Below are 15853 nucleotides of genomic sequence, written 5' to 3' on the forward strand. Positions count from 1 at the left end.
CCGGCTATTCCAAGACTGCATTTCTTGGGAATTGTGTTTGATTTCTGTCTGGCAGGGCTTTGGTAGTGGGGAAGGGGGCTACAGAGGTGGCTCCTGTGAGAGGCTTCTAGAAGTCCTGCTGCTGCTCAGATTCAGACCTCCCTCTGGCCAAGGCCAGGTGGATCAGCACCTCTTCGAATAAACACATTTAAGAGGGGAAAAACCTGTTGGGCAAGTCTTTGTGTCTTTATTTGAGAGATGATGAGAGGAAAGGGACATAAGAGAAACAGCCATGCAGACACCCAGGTCAGTGAGGAAGGAGAGGGGGGGTGTGTGCCATGTGCCGGAGCAGAGATTCCCCTGCAGCCCATGGTGGGATGGCAGGCTGAGCCCCTGCAGCCCATGGAGGTCAGCGGTGGCCCAGATCTTTGCTTGCAGCCCATGGAGGACCCCAGGCCAGAGCAGGTGGCTGTGTCTGAAGCAGGCCATGACTCCGAGGCAGCCTGCGCTGGAGCAGCCCCTTACTGGGGGGGGCAGTAGCCAGTGGGAGGGACCTGCACTGGGGCAGGGCGGGGACTTTGAGGGCGCCTTTCCATGAGGAGGAAGGAGCAGCAGAGACAACTTGTGATGGACTGACTGCAACCCCCATTCCCTACCTCCCTGTGCTGCTGGGGTTGAGGAGGTAGCAGAGCTGAGCCCAGGAAGAAGGGAGGGGTGGGGGAAGATGTTTTTAAAATCTGGTTGTATTTCTCATTATCCTTGGTTGTGGTGGTGTTTAAATTAAATTGATTTGTTTTCCCCAAGTTGAGTCTTTTGCCTCTGACCATAATGGCTGAATGAGCCCTCCCTGTCCTTTGGCTCAACTCCTGAACCTTTTGTTTATATTTTCTCCTCTCGATCCCACCGAGGTGGGGGTAGGAGTGAGCAAGTAGCTGCTTGGTGCTTTGTTGTCGTCTGGGTGGGCTTAAACCATGACAGGAATGCATGTTTCTGAGGACTGTTCTGCACACACAACTCCAGCAGGCCACAGATTTCTTTCCTAAGAGTACCATAACTCATGCCATTTGGAGAAATATCATCTATAGTGCTTGGAAGTTAAAGAGACAAATGATCTTCCATATCTTTTATTGAATGTGCTGTTCTGAAGTTTGATTGATATTTAGTTTAAAAAATGAGTTGCCCTTATTCTTTCTCTGGTGAAGGCCCTTCTGACAAACTCTTAGTTCACTTCTGGCTCACATGAAACTTTTGAAGTGTTGTCAAACTCTTTCAGGAAGTAAGAATCACATTTCCTACACAGACTGAGTAGGTGACAGTTTACCTATGCATTGAGTCTTGGCACATTTTGGAGAAAAAAGACTTAACAAAAAAGGATTAAAATTTTCAGGACTAAAATCCTTATTTATAAGAATGGTAAAGAACACTAAAGCAATATGTGAAGCAGAAGTGAACCTGTGACTACATAAATTTGCATGCGTCTCACACCTCATCATGGTTGGGCTGCTTATCTGTTCCTCAGCTGAAGCTCTGACCAAAGTAGTCACTTCAGTGATTTTCAAGAGGGCTTGAGATGTGATGCTGGATTAAAAGATAACGTGCAGTATCTTGGGAAAGGTGTTGCCTGAAGCTATTGTGCTTTGTGGAGAAGGGGTTTTTTAGGTTGTTGTATTTTAAAATACTTTTCCATGTTCCCATGCGTTTATATATTAGTGTTATGAGAGGGTTGAGCAAACTGCTAAGCTGTTGTATGTAACAGCTGACTGATTTGAAGTTTCTTTCAACAAGTTATAGGTTATAAATTCCAACAACCTGGCCAGCTGGTATAGGAGGGATGTCCATTCCCTAGGATCTGGATATGAAGAAATACTGGCAAGGAATAGCTTTTCACCTTTGAGGTGTTAGTCGTTCCTCCGTGTCTTTAGGCCAACAGAATACTCACTGCATGCTGAAAGATCAATCTATTGGGAGGATCCTAGTGAGGTTTGTCACAGGTAAGTGTAGTGTACGTTTCTGTTGCAGGCCAGCCTAATTTTCTTCAGATAAACAGTCATTGAAAAGGTTAGAACTGGTGCTGGCAAACTAACACTATAGTTAGTGGTGCTATACTACTTTAACCAGAGAAGGATGGAGACAGTATAAGCAATTTTATATGGTCCTCCACCTCACTGGAGAATGAATATGAAAATTATATGGAAATAAAATTTCTCATGTAAAGTAGAGGGCTTGGATTTAAGATGGACAGTTACATGTATACATTTTAAAACCTATTTTAAAATATGCTTGAAATACAGGAAATGTGAATTTAAACTAGAAAGGGAACAGATGTTTTGGGCTGTCTGCAGATGCTTGAAGAACACATGCCTTACTTGGAAAGACTGTCTGAGTGTAGTACAGAAATACTATCAGCATCTTATCCTCAGAGCTGTGAACACACAAAGGGGGTGGAGACATCAACAATAATTCTCTTCCCAAGAAAGCTCTAGTTCAATTAACATATAAAATTAGCAGGTTAAACATTAATCATATTCGTTATTTGGGCTGGGCTAGGAAAAGAAGACTGAGTAAAAGGTGATGGAAGTGGTTGGCTTGTTTACTAAGAGACCGAAGCTGACTGTACCAACAACTCTCATTAAAGCTGTGGGATCCAGTTGCTTCCCTTTTCCCAGTAGGTGACTTGAGGTGTTCTTGCGGAGGATTTGGAATACATTTTAGTCAGAAGTAGCTTGGGTGGCATGCTAGTTACCATTCATCGTTACTTGTTTTAAGTTTTAGGTTTCATGCTTTTAATTTATTTTCCTCACTTTCCTCACTTGTGAAACTCTCTTCCTCTCTTTCTCCCTCCTCCCCTCCTCAACCTGTTTTGCTACTTTCCTTTTTAGGCAACTGGAGGCTGTTATTGCAAAGACGACAGAGGAAAATGCTCCTGTGTTGTAACTTGTTCTGTCAGTCTCCCATAAGCTGCTGTTCTCACGTTTACCTCCCTGGGTTGGGTTTCTGAAGACAGTTCTTTCATGCTACCAAGTAGAAAGCACTTAAACGAAATGCAGCTTAAGAAATAGTGATACTTTTAAGTTAAATATTAACCAGATTCAAACAAGCTCAAGAGCATTTCAAGTGAGGTTAACTTGTTGGGCTGGTGAACAAGAACGAACTCAAGCAGTGAAGAATAGGCATGGGGATACTCTATTCAGAGGTACGTGACCATTTTCTGCACAGTAACTGAAGCTGTTGAAGATACGGATATTCACTGCGTTTGGTTTGTTCCCTTCGCAGCCTCCCATACACAGGTTTATACAGATCCGGAAGTTCTTTTCCTTTGGAAATGCTGTGCTTTGGCTATTACAAATTGACAGAAGTACTGTTTGTAGGAGTAAAGAAAATGTAATAATCAGTGTAATTATTGTGACTTCACAGAGAAAGTATATGGTCAAAATGTGTTGGGCATTTTTTTGTCCTGTGTTGAGATCAGAATGATTCTGAGCACAGTGCAAACAACAAACAACTTTGTAAACTGCAAACAACTCCTTGGCTTATGTTCAATATATATAATAAAACTAACGCATAAGGAAACATTCCCCACCCCACCCCATGATTGTTTTAGGAATGTAGTTTTTCTTTAGCTCTTACCTTTATGGGTTTGTCCCCAGACTATGGTCCATTTAGCACACGCCTGGATTTTAGCATAAATACTACCTAAACATATTAATTATTTTATAAACTTTCCATTTGTATACTTTGGGAACAAACAAGGATTTTTGGTTCTTTCTGACTCTGAATCCAGTGGATTGCACTGCTGTTTCTTTTTCTGGAGACAGCATTATATAGCTGTTCCTTTAAAAGGTTACATTTCTGTTCTGAAAGCCACTCTTTTATTTTTAAAAGACTATTCAATGAAATAAGTATCTTTCAGTATTATAGGGAGCTTGAATCTGTGCATTCATAAGGTCATGGGCTGGGTAGATTCCACCTTATTGTGAAAGGATTTGTTGCCTCTCTCCAGATCTACTACTCTGAGGTAGTATTGTACAAGAAACCAGTGTCATCTAGCTTTATTAAAGTCTTGTTTAGACAGTGCTCAAATGCTGTCCATATCCTTTATGCTTATCATTTATTATTTTCATATACATTAGTTCTCTTCCTTTAAAAATTTTCAGTGATACATAGTTTTCTGGGTAAGGTATGGTTAATTTATACAGGGTAGAAATCTAGAGAAGTGCAAATAAGAAAGTGTAAATTGCCTTTTCTGAGGAATATGGATTGGATACAAGTGTGTTCTTCAGCATCACAAACATGATTTGGACTTTCCAGAACCATGCCCTTCAGTTTAGTACATAGCATGCCCTTGGACAAATTTTAGTGCACAGGAAGAGACTACAGATTAGTTAAGAATAGCTGGATGTTATAGAGTGACTCCTTTTTGTGCAAATAACTGCAAAGCATTGATGTAACTTAGGCAATGCCCTGCAGTTCTCAAAGGAGGAAGCAACTATAATCTGAAATTTCTCTCCTAGTTGCAAGACCGGCTTTACCTTGGCATCCTCTCTATTGGCTGAATGCTTTCTCCTTAGTGCTGTGCCTTTAGCCTTTACTTCATGTGTGGTAGATCTTGCTGAGTAGCTCATGGTTTATCACTACCTCAGCAAAGCTAAGCAGAGGGAGATGCAAGAAGCTCTGAAAACAAATAGACAAATTCAAATGTGGCAGTTCATCTGGATCTAAGTAAACTACCAGCTCCTGATTTCAATCACATGGCCCATAATTGACTACATTTAAAAAAAAAAAGAAAAAAAAAAAAGAAAAAAGGCAGTTATATGGAGGTATTGTCCTTCCTGACAGTGAACATTTTTTACTTTTCTTGTACTCCTTATCTGGTGACCTTGTACAGAGTCATCTCAGCCATGAAAACCCTTGCCTGTCCTGTGACTACTTCTCACCGTTCCTGAAGCCTCAGACACTGAACGATGAAATCCTCTTCTGAAGGGCTTGTAGAAGAAGTAGTACTGTAGAAAGAGAGATTCTAATCTAACTATAGAGGTTTTGCTTTAAAACTGCATATTCAGTTTTCCTTTGAACACCTGATCTGTGTAAGCATCACTCAGCCATTGGAATATCTAATCTTCAAAATCTGATTTCCAGTCCTCAGTGTCTGCCCATTGCTTTCTTCAGTCAGGCACAGCCATGTGCTCTACTTCATAGTTAGCCCTAACACTGCGACAGGGAAAAGGCACCACTGGTGAGGGCAGAAGGAGTTTGGTGTTGCGATTCTGTTTTCCCTCCCTTCCATCATATGTTTTGTGCAGCGTCACTCTGTCAGGTTCATCATGTGCATCTTGTCTGAATGTTTGGTGGTGCTGCAGAAGTGTGAGTGAGAGCAGAGGTGGAGGGCTTTGCTGCCAGACAGTTCAAAGAGGTGATCGCTTTCTCTTTACCTAAGCTGGAACTTGGTCCTGCTCGCCCTCCCTTCAGACCTAGAGCTCATGTTTGTATTGGGTGTGATGTGTGATGTGCCTGTGCCAGATCTGCCCTGCTACGTTGTGGAGGTGGGCTAGGTCTGTTCTGAGTTCTCTGTGTTGGTCAGGACACTGCGGTTTATAAGTAATGTGGTGTAGGCGAGAGTAGCCACTCTGTGTCTTGGACTCCAGAAGTTGTGAGCTCAGTTCCCACCGACGCTTTCTTCAGGATTTTTTGTTGTGGGAGCACTGGCCTTTGTTTCTCACATGTGCCTAAAGGAGATGCCATAGGGTAATGTCTCTGCTCCAGTTACCAGTTCATCTCTAATGAGGGAAGCTACAAGGGTTCTCCTGGCTGTCCTACACTGCCATGAGACATCCACACTTGTAATCCTGCTCCTCTCCACAGCTGAGCCTGGGTCTGAGATGTGAACTTTGGATTCTTCTGATACTGTTTCTGTCTTGCATGTGAACCTCAGGCTTTATTTCCCTCTTGTGCATGATGGGTAGATAACAACAACATAGTAACGGTAACATGAATCAGAAGCTGGTCATTAAGCTACATCATTGCTGAGGCGGTCTTCTAACGCTGTAAAAAACTGACTGAAGATTTCCAGACTTCTAGCCTTTGTACTTTTCTGTAAACACAAAGGAAATGTGTTCTCTTGGGTTTTGAATGGAATCTACTACTTGTATATAACATTGTCCTAACTCTATAATTGGCCTCACTGCTGATATTCCAGGCAGGGGCTGTCTAACTGTCTGTATGTAAGAAACTCTACTAAATCATCTTATGAGCAAAGTTTGGAGAACTGTTTAAAACAGTCTTATGCACAGTTAGTCATAATTTAGGTAGAGCTGCCAGAGTGACAACCCCAAAAAAGGTGAAAGGTGGAAGAAGTGTTAGTGGTAGAGGCTTCACAACCGCAGAAATCCTTGCCCCCTTCTCAAGCTCCAGTCTGGAGCCAGTCAGATTTTGTGTCCATTCTGCTGCTACTAGAAGCCTGTTTCAGAGCTTTACTCTGCACATGGCTAGAAATCCCTTTCTAATTTTCATGCTCAACTTTTTGGCCAGATATATTGCCTTTTCTACCTTGTTCCTTGAAATTAATTGGCTCTTCTTCTCTAACATTTACCCTTTAATTTAGTTTGAAACACAGCCCTACCTCTTTTCTTCCTAGCCAAGCTAAGCAAATCAGTCTTTCTTCAGGCTCTTCATATTCCTCAGTTGTGTAGAGGTTTTACACTCCTGCCATAGTCTGATCTTATTTTTGGACCCAGATGACAAGAACTGTATCCACTAACCCAGTTAAGTGCCTTCTATAACAGCCCTCTTCTCTTCCTCTGAGAAAGACTGCCTAATACAACGTTTGCTGTTTCTGATACCTTTCTTACATAGGTTGCCACCTATTTGTAATTTTTCTTATTTTTATTCTTTCCTAACACATTTTTTCTGAAGTCCTATTGTTATTGATATAAAAATAATGAGCTTGTAGTTGTTTGGATTGCTCTATTCCCTTATTTAAATATTCTGCTACTATATTTGCTTCTCCAGTCATGGAGTCACGTTTGTCAATTTGGGAGGTATATTACAAGTGTGATCTATGGAACTTTTCAACTTTCTTTGACCAAAAAAGGAATTTTCTAGAAAGTAAACTAGCAGAGTGGGCCTCAAGAAAATCCCATAAAACCAGGAAAACCATTGTTTATTTGTTTGGTTTTTTTTTGTAATTTGAATGGAACATATTAATGCGTCAAAGAAGCAGTTCTACAAAGAACCCCTGTGGCAGTGGAATAATAAGAATAATTGAAAAAATACTTTAAGTACATCAATTACCCATGTATTAAGGATTGCTTCCTTAGATTCTCTGTGCCCTGTTTTCTGAGAACAGCTGGTTTCAGTAGGTAACTCCTGTGTTAGTCTCTGTGCATGACTTCAGTCCCAAATAGTGTAGTCTCTTAGCACTTAGTAAGTGTTCCATCATTATTCATGGCTCTAAAACTGGGTTCAAGAGTAGCATAAGGTTTAGAAAAAGATCCCACAGGTCAATGAGAGCATCAGTGAGAAAGGCCTTGGGCTTAATGGCCTAGCAAGTGAAACTCTTTGAGCCAATACAGAAAGAAAAGTACGAAAGCATATCATTTGGTGACACAAGCTGCTGAACTAGCAAGAATCAGGCTAGAAAGGAGTAAAGTTGTATGGTAAATGGCTGGGATTGGAGCAGGTGTTCAGCCAAACAGCACATCTCTTGCATCTTTAAACAAGCAAAGCAATACTTAAAAGCAAGAATAGTAGTGAACTCAGAGGTGCAGACAGACTCCACTTGATCTTCTCTTTCCTGGACATGAAGATACAGTACTATACAGCAACGTGACAGAGAGAGCTTCTAGAGCAAACCAATCTTTTACATGGCACCGATGTGCAGGTCACTTACAGCAAGAGGGATTTAAAAGAGGAGTTTCTCCTCAAAATCATTGAAACAGTTCTAGTGGAGTAAATAATAGCAAGTGGTAGATGTAGGCTTTTATGACAATATAGATAGATTTACAACATTGGATGTATTCTTTGTAGATTTTTGTCTGGTGTAATAAAACCAAAACATGAAGTGGTGCAAGGTCTGGCAAGCATGTAAATACTTTCTTTAGGAAGAAAACTCACTTCTTTTATGCAGCTGTCCAGAGTACTAAACAGCAATGATGCTGGAGGTAAACTTCCATTGTAGATCAATTTGTCTGAAGTGAAAGTGTAAATAAGATGAATCTTTATGTGGGTGTTTACGTTTAGCCTGTACCTGGGGCTAAACATAACAGTCGCTCTAACACCCGATGAACCCTCACCAGTCAGGGAGGGGAAATGGGAAAAAGGACAGAGGACTTGTAGGTGGAAGTACAACAGATTTAATGAAACCACCACCAGTACAAATAGAAAATACTTAGCCAAATGAATATGCTGTCATCAGAGTAGTCCTCAGCAGAAGCAGAGCAGAAGCAGGAGGAACCCCAGGAGGAGTAACCTCACAGGAGCTCCCTCGCCTTGTAAACGTCCTCCCTTTATAATGACCATGACATTATGGTATGGGCTACACATGCAGCTAACTCAGGTCAGCTGCCCTGGCTGACTTGAGCCTACCTAGCATGTCTAGCCCTTGATTCTATCCCAGCCAAACCAGGACAGTGGGGAAAAAAAAATCTAACTGCAGGGGGACTGAGGAAAGGGGTCAGAGTTCAGGGCTAAATCTTGTTCATGTAGCATATTTAAGATGTGATAAAGGAGAATAGGAAGGAAAAACTACACATAATACATAAAGAAAATTCCTATCTTGGAAAATGGTGAATAAAAACCTCAGTATCAAAGATAGAAGAAAAGAAAGAAACATTCTCTTTTTGACTGGAGAACTTAAAATTCTGCCATTCTGCCACACTTTGCACTGTTCTTTTGTCTGTATTAGGTCATTAGAAACTTGTAGTACTCATTCTCAGCTTCTCCTCATTCTGAGTTTTTGCTGCTGGAGAGGGAAGGAATTTCAGGTTAGGTCAGGGGTGTGTAGAAATACTGAGCAGATTTCAGCAGCAAGCAGTTCTCAAAAGCCAAGCAGCATCTGAGCTGTGGGCATACATGCATGTATTTTTTAAGTATGAAATTTAACTGCAAGCTATCCTGGTTTCGGCTGGGATAGAGTCACTTTTCTTCCTAGTAGCAGGTATGATATTGTGTTTTGGATTTAGCATAAGAACGATGTTGATACCGATGTTTTTAGTTGTTGCTAAGTAGTGTTTATCCTAAGTTCAGGATTTTTCAGTTTCCGATGCTCTGCCAGTGAGCAGGTGCAAAAAAAGCTGGGAGGGTGCATGACCAGGACAGCTGACCTAAACTAGCCGAAGGGCTATTCCATACCATAGAACATCATGCTTAGTATATAAACTGGGGGGAATTGGTGGGGAGGGGTGGATAGCTGCTCGAGGACTGGCTAAGCATCAGTCATCAGGTGGTGAGCAATTACAGCGTGCATCACTTTGTTCTTTCTTGGGTTTTATTTCACTGTCTCTTTGTTATCTTCCTTCTTATTACTATTATTGTTATTATTATTGCTACTACTGTTATTATATTTTATTTTTTTATATTTTATTTTTATTTCAATTATTAAATTGTTCTTATCTCAACACATAAATTTTATCTGTTTTCGATTCTCCTCCCCATCCCACTGTGGGCTGGGAGGAGTGAGCAAGCAGCTGCGTGCTGTTTAGTTGCTGGCTGATGATAAATCACGACACAGGCCCTAGAAAAGAAATATTGCAGGGGTTTGTTTTTTCAACTTTCACCTGAAGTGTGGTTCTGTTCTGGAAACTGATGAGTCAGAAGTTGTACCTGTTGTTCAGCAGCGCTCATTCAAAGGGAAAGCCTGTTGTAAACTGAGAGGTGTGGGCTTGTCAGTGCTTGCTGCTTAATACAGTCACCAACTCCTACGAGATCGGAAGCCGTTTTTTTAATGGCTGCAAATGAACTGGAATTATTTATTGGATTATAGACACGTCCAAAATGAACAGCAAGTTCATTCCACTGTGCAAGGGCTGTGACTTCTCAGGCTGAGCGGCTGTGTGACAGCTGCAGGAGTAACTCTTACCACCATCTTCTGGAAGTCACCTAGAACTACAACCTCTTGTCAGAAGTGCTTGACACTGTCTCAGGATGTGCAAGTGGTAAGTCAGAATGGGAAGTATGGACGTCTTAGTGAAATGTGTACTGATGAATATTATCTTCTCTTTTCAGCCCATTTGTCAAGCAGCTTATAATAACGATTTCAATGAAGTTCAGCTCCTTTTGGAGCGCAACAGTAACTATCTGAACATCCAGGACAGCTTCGGTGGAGACACCCCCTTAATTTGTGCATGTAAACAGGGGAACAACAGGATAGTTAGCTATCTTCTAAAAAGAAATGCTGATGTCAACCTCAGAAACAAAGTAAGTGGCCACTGACAACTCCTTTGCAGCAACTGTTCTTTCAGATTCTTAGAGTGTATGTGTGGGGACACTGGCAATTACAGCCAAACCTGAGGTTTGTTTCCAGCTGAGGCATAAGCATAACCTCCAAATTGTAATTTAATAAACTTATATGTTTCTGTTTGTCTCCTCATTTACTTTCCTAAGTTGCCAATGCACACAATATAATAAACATTGTCAGCCTGAATTTCTCTCTGTGTTCACATTCCCTGTTTAGGTAATACTGCATGCCATCACCGGTTCCCAGTGGGTTCTGCCTGCTTACTCATGCAGCATTCTGCATTCATCTTGCCCTCTAGCTTATATCTGTCCCTTCTGTAGCCTTTCTTTCCCTTTGTCTTTTTCTTCACCCTGGGTAAAAGGTAGGTCTGAAGGAGATCCTGTCCATCTCTCGCTAATAACTCCCTGAGGAGAGACTGACTCTACAAAAACCTTCCTTATTTCCTCTGCAGACCTGCTTTTGTCACGCTACAGAACAGTAGCATGAAACATAATGGCATGTTAGGGGGCAAGGAGGGAAGCCTTCCATCCATTCTTCCCCTGTTCCCTATTTAAAAAAAACCTACCTGCCTTGCAGAATAGCTGTGATAGGCTATTTTCCCTGAGGTGATGAGGAAGTGTGTTTTTCTTGTAGGTTACAAATGAAAGATGTGTGTTCTGGCTTTGTAAGTAGTTATTCTTATGATGTTAAGAGTGATAAATAGCCATGAAAATATGCCACAATATTGTCAATTCTATTTTATCATTCTCCAAGGCAATGTTTAGCAAGTTCCTACACATTTATGGGCTATCTTACACCCCTGGTTTCCAGAGCATTTTTTTTATTTCATAGGAGGGCAGCAAATGTTCATGAGGTCGGTGGCATATTCTATCCCATCTGTTCTTGATGCAAAAGGCTCTCCATCTTACCTCAAGGTCCCTTTGAAAGGGTTCAATATTTTGCAGTAAGGATATTTTAATTGCATTGGCAGCTGTTTGCTAGCTGTGCCTGGCTTTCTTAGATGTCTCTTTGCTTCACCTTTATAAATGGAATCAGGCCTTTGGGTGCAGAGCTTGACTGTGGTGCTCAGGCCTGAGAATGGGGAGTAGAGGATGGCACAGAAAGGCTTCTCTGCTTATTTTGGGCCCCACTGTAGCACTACAATCTGGTTTGTCAAACTTCAGTTTGACAACCTGTAGGAGGTTTAACAAAAGTGTTCTTTAACACACAAGTTTACAGCTCTGCCCTTTAGTTGCTTTGGTACACTTAGTATTCAAAGATATTTTAAACTCTGTTCTCACTAGGAATCTGCTGGAGGTGTTGCTACTTGCCTGTGTCACTCCTGTGTGCCAAAGGAAATGCCATAAACTCTCGTATGTCTTTGCTTCAGTAACAAGCACCTCTATAAGAAGAGGAGCTGCGGGGATTTTTCCTGCTGATTTAACTTGCTGGGCAGTGGTAATAGCCACATGAGATGTCCACGCTGCCCTCTTTCTCTCTGCAGTTTGTGCAAGTTTGCAGACATACACATGGAATCCTTTGAATGCCACATCCTTCTTGCACATGTAGCCCAATTTCCATGAGCCTGTTGAATGCACTTCTACTGAAGGAAGCAAAATGTATGTGTCTGTTTCTCCTTGAAAAGCAGAGAAATATTTCTAGTAGATAACCTAAAAGAAAACTTGTGAAATATAAAATGGTCTACTATTGTCGATATTGAACAGATATAATCAGATCACTGAATCTGGTACTAATCAGTTGTTTTGTGTTTAGAAGGACCGCACTTGTCTGCATTACGCTGTGAGAAAACGGTTTACCTTCCTTGACTATGTGCTCATCATAATCCTCATGCCAGTTATGCTTATAGGATATCTTCTTATGGTGAGTCTGGATGAAAGCAGGCAAGACCCTGTACCTTTCGCTTTCCCCTTATCACCTTTCTCATGGCAGTATTTCAGGCCAGAAACCTGTATAGAATGTGGACTGCTTTTTTAAAGCAGGGACTGATGGAAAGAAACAGAAGAAGCAGGGATTTTGCTGTGAATATAGCTGGTGAAGGAACAGAATTGTATCACTGCATCAGTCTGGCATTTGCAGAAGCCAGACACTCTTCCTTTTGGAAAAAATACAGTATTTAGCCAAAATCTGCTTAGTACTACGTACAGATGAACTGTCTTACTGTGTTACTTTTTCCCTTGCACGGAACAGGTCTCAAAGACTAAACAGAATGAAAATCTAATCAAGATGTTGCTTAGAGCTGGAGCTGATGTTAATGCTACAGACTTTGTAAGTGGGTTTATACAAATGCAAATGTGCATGCAACAATACTAAAACCAGACTTCAGAATCTTCTAGCAACATAATCCTGCTTTCAGAGTAGGATCAGGGACTGAATTGACTGTGATGTGCCAGGAGGATTCAGTGTTTCTCTCTGACACTTACGCAGTAGTTTTGTAATGTACACAGAAATAATTCTCCACTGATCAACTAATTCTCCATTTCTGACCAATGTCCTCTTAAGAAAATCCAGGCAATCTGGGTTGAGATACTTACATATTAAATACCTGATCCTATAAAGATTCTAGTAGTATAAGGGTCTGAGTTTATCACCATTTATGAGTTCTTGGGCTGGAGAACATTTGTGGGCAAAGGTCGTGCCACAGTGCTAGACCCCGTGTATTCTCTTAGTCTTCAGAGTACACTGATCTGCCATATGTAGAGTTCTGTATCCACTAGCCTGCTTCGGTGTGGTAAAGAGCTGCTCTACTCTAAGGTGGAAAAGGAGTAACCTCAATTTTAGCAGCAACCAAATTCTAAAACACTGAAGTGTGAGAAAACAGTATTGCTTAAGACATAGTTGTTGACATCAAGATCATGGAATCTTCTGAAATTAATAAAGAACTATTGGCTTCCTGATGAAGGTATAAGACCTGTTTTAGCAGCTGCATCCTGGGGAAGAAATGATTTTTTGTTCCTGTTGCTCTTATGAGAATATATTTGGTTTACTCTGTAGTGTTATTGTGACAGGACATGACACGGGTCTTTTGCATCCAGCTGTTAGGGGGAAACTGATAAAACTACAGGTAGCTGTACTTGCCTAAAGTCTACTAAAGAAGTAATAGAACTAAAATTCATCTGCTTCTGTTTTCCTTCAGTCTGGTAGCACAGCCCTTCACTATGCTTGTGAAATGAAAAACCAGGCAGTCATTCCTCTACTGCTTGAAGCTCATGCAGATGTTTCTGTAAAGAATCAGGTAAGAAGGTGAATTTATAACTGTATTTCCTTATCATGATGGTGAACCAGTATGTTGTAGGCCTTACCTGGTGTGCAGTAGTTTAAAAAAAAGAGTGCAGAGCTTCCTGGCACCCTTTTTTGACATGGGGTATAAAGCATTTGCTCCATTGCCTTTGTTGGCACAAGCAACTTTAAAGTCCAAATATTTCACTGCTGGTTTTCTACCAGTAAACGTCGCCTGCATATCCACTGGATTGGCAGATGTCTTAGTTATCTTTGTGGTACCTTTTCTTAACTCGGAGCTGCTCCACAGTTGTTCCTAAGACACAGGCTGCAGGGGAGTAGTAAGAGCCTTCCTAGGTGCTTTTTATTTCACTGGACACCATTCTTCTGAGAGTGGCTAAGTCAAGCTGCTTCTGTCATCAGAAAAGCTCCAGTGCTGTCGAAATAAATATTGACCTGGGAGTAGCTGCATTACTGAGTTGAGGTGAGCAATGTATTGCCCATGTTGCTCTTGAAATCAGCTCTTAGCTTAGCTCTGCACTGATTTTGGATATTATCCCCAGGAAACAGTGGAATGGCCATCACTACTAGAGAGACTACTCTGCCCCTGGCTTCAGTGAGAGTAGTATGAGACTCAACAAGTTCTGAAACTTTTGATTTAGAGCAAGGATGTGACAGTGAAACTTACACAGGAGAGCACTTCATCTGGGTGGCAAATCTGGGAAAGCTCTTTGTACTTGACCCATATCTATCATATTGCAATTTATTTCATCTGTTTCTTTCAGGATGGGGAGACTCCCTTAGATATAGCAAGAAGATTAAAGTTCCACAACATTGAAAGCATGCTAAGAAAAACTTCCTAGTCATGAAGGACTCTTGAACATGCAGAAAATTACCTCATCTGATAATCCATCTTGCACAGCAGCAGGAGTCCTGCAGAAGGTTGAGGGCTGTTACTTGATAAAGACTTGGTCCAAATCCACTCATTTCTTGCTGCAGACTTTGACTGTTTTGTGTGAGAATTGTCAGTAACCCCAAGGCAACATGGGCTGAAAGGAGCTAATTTGATTTAATAAGCCATGAATGATTACAATATTTTTCAAAATATTACCCTTCCCATCTGCTTCCCCAGTTTTATTACTTGACTTGCGCAGACTGTGGATTTTGAAAGCTAGCTATAATATTTCTGGAAGCCTAAACATTGCACATGATAGTTGGCAGCCAATGAAAAAATAAAGTGTCCTTTAGTGTGTGTGTTACTTGTTCTGTAGGGGATACACTTGACAACTGAACAATATGCCACAGCAGTTTATATGAAGTCTTGTACCCTTCCTCTTAGTATTTCTTTTCCCACAATGGGAGTGACTGGGAAAATAGACCTCTCAGCTTAACACTTCCTCCTTCCATCTCTGCTACATATTTCATACACTTTAATTCTCACTATGTTGCTACAATGAAAGGATTATCTTCTCTTTTTTTTCTTCTTTTTTTTTTTTTTTTCCATGTAAGAAACAGCAAAAAGAGATTCAATGATTTGCTGGACACCACAAAGAAAGCCTATTCCCAGGTCGCTTTAATGTATTAAGAAATAATAATGAAAATACTTTTGGTGCTGTAGAGAAACAAGTCTCTTGACTACCTTTCCAATATAAAGAGCGTAATAAAGAAAAAAATCAATAAATAAAATGCTGTTGATGGGAACCAGATGTATCCTTCCCATGAGAATGAACAGGATAGCATGCTTTTCAGAGAGGTGCATGCAGCAAGGGATGCATATACCAAAATAATAATAAATTCATGAGTCTTCTCTTGCGTAGGTGAAGGCAGAAGAAAACCTGCAGTGGCAAGCAATGTATTAATGTGGTCTGGTGCTTTGTGATTTAATAATGCAGCAATAAAGTGGAATATCCCTTCAAATGCTGCTGTATTTTGCTTTCTTGGTCTAATGGAGCTTTATTTATTTTTGTCGACAGTTTTGGCTATTTCCTGTAAGCTGTCATAAGTTCAGAAGATAGTTGGCATGATCAGCACTGCTAATGGCTGCTAGACTAGTGCATGAACAAGCTAGCTTATTTTTCCTGTGTTGCAGATTACAGATATATTTTTCAGAGTAGCTATTCTATTGGATGCTGACACCAGCTACAAAGGGTCTTGGTTGGGCAGTATGAGCTTGAGGCCCCAGCCAGAAACACCCCAGGAAACAAAGCT

At 41.0% G+C, this 15853-nt stretch overlaps 1 protein-coding gene across 2 annotated transcripts; it reads left to right on the forward strand.

The window, feature by feature from the left end:
* The first annotated feature begins 3151 nt into the window (after nt 1-3151).
* ANKRD22 (ankyrin repeat domain 22) lies at nt 3152-14557 on the forward strand. 2 transcript variants are annotated; one of them, XM_009961557.2, is made up of 6 exons: nt 3152-3172; nt 10198-10389; nt 12182-12289; nt 12617-12694; nt 13563-13661; nt 14431-14557. In XM_009961557.2, exons 1-6 carry the CDS (start codon nt 3152-3154, stop codon nt 14506-14508), a joined length of 576 nt encoding a protein of 191 aa, XP_009959859.1. In that variant the 3' UTR covers nt 14509-14557. The 2 variants fall into 2 exon arrangements, with proteins under 2 accessions (XP_009959859.1, XP_086322470.1); XM_086466344.1 differs by lacking the exon at nt 3152-3172 and having other exon boundaries at nt 10138-10389.
* The last annotated feature ends 1296 nt before the right edge of the window (nt 14558-15853 follow it).

The sequence above is a fragment of the Leptosomus discolor genome, chromosome 6 (genome assembly GCF_034619465.1).
Source record: "Leptosomus discolor isolate bLepDis1 chromosome 6, bLepDis1.hap2, whole genome shotgun sequence".
Taxonomy (NCBI): Eukaryota; Metazoa; Chordata; class Aves; order Leptosomiformes; family Leptosomidae; genus Leptosomus; species Leptosomus discolor.

Bases quoted from the DNA above. Each gene is read 5' to 3' on its own strand.
- ANKRD22 (XM_086466344.1), top strand. From the start codon at position 10,138: ATGGGAAGTATGGACGTCTTAGTGAAATGTGTACTGATGAATATTATC. The intron at 10,390-12,181 runs GTAAGTGGCCAC...TTTTGTGTTTAG, and splicing joins ATGTCAACCTCAGAAACAAA to AAGGACCGCACTTGTCTGCA. The intron at 12,695-13,562 runs GTAAGTGGGTTT...GTTTTCCTTCAG, and splicing joins ATGTTAATGCTACAGACTTT to TCTGGTAGCACAGCCCTTCA.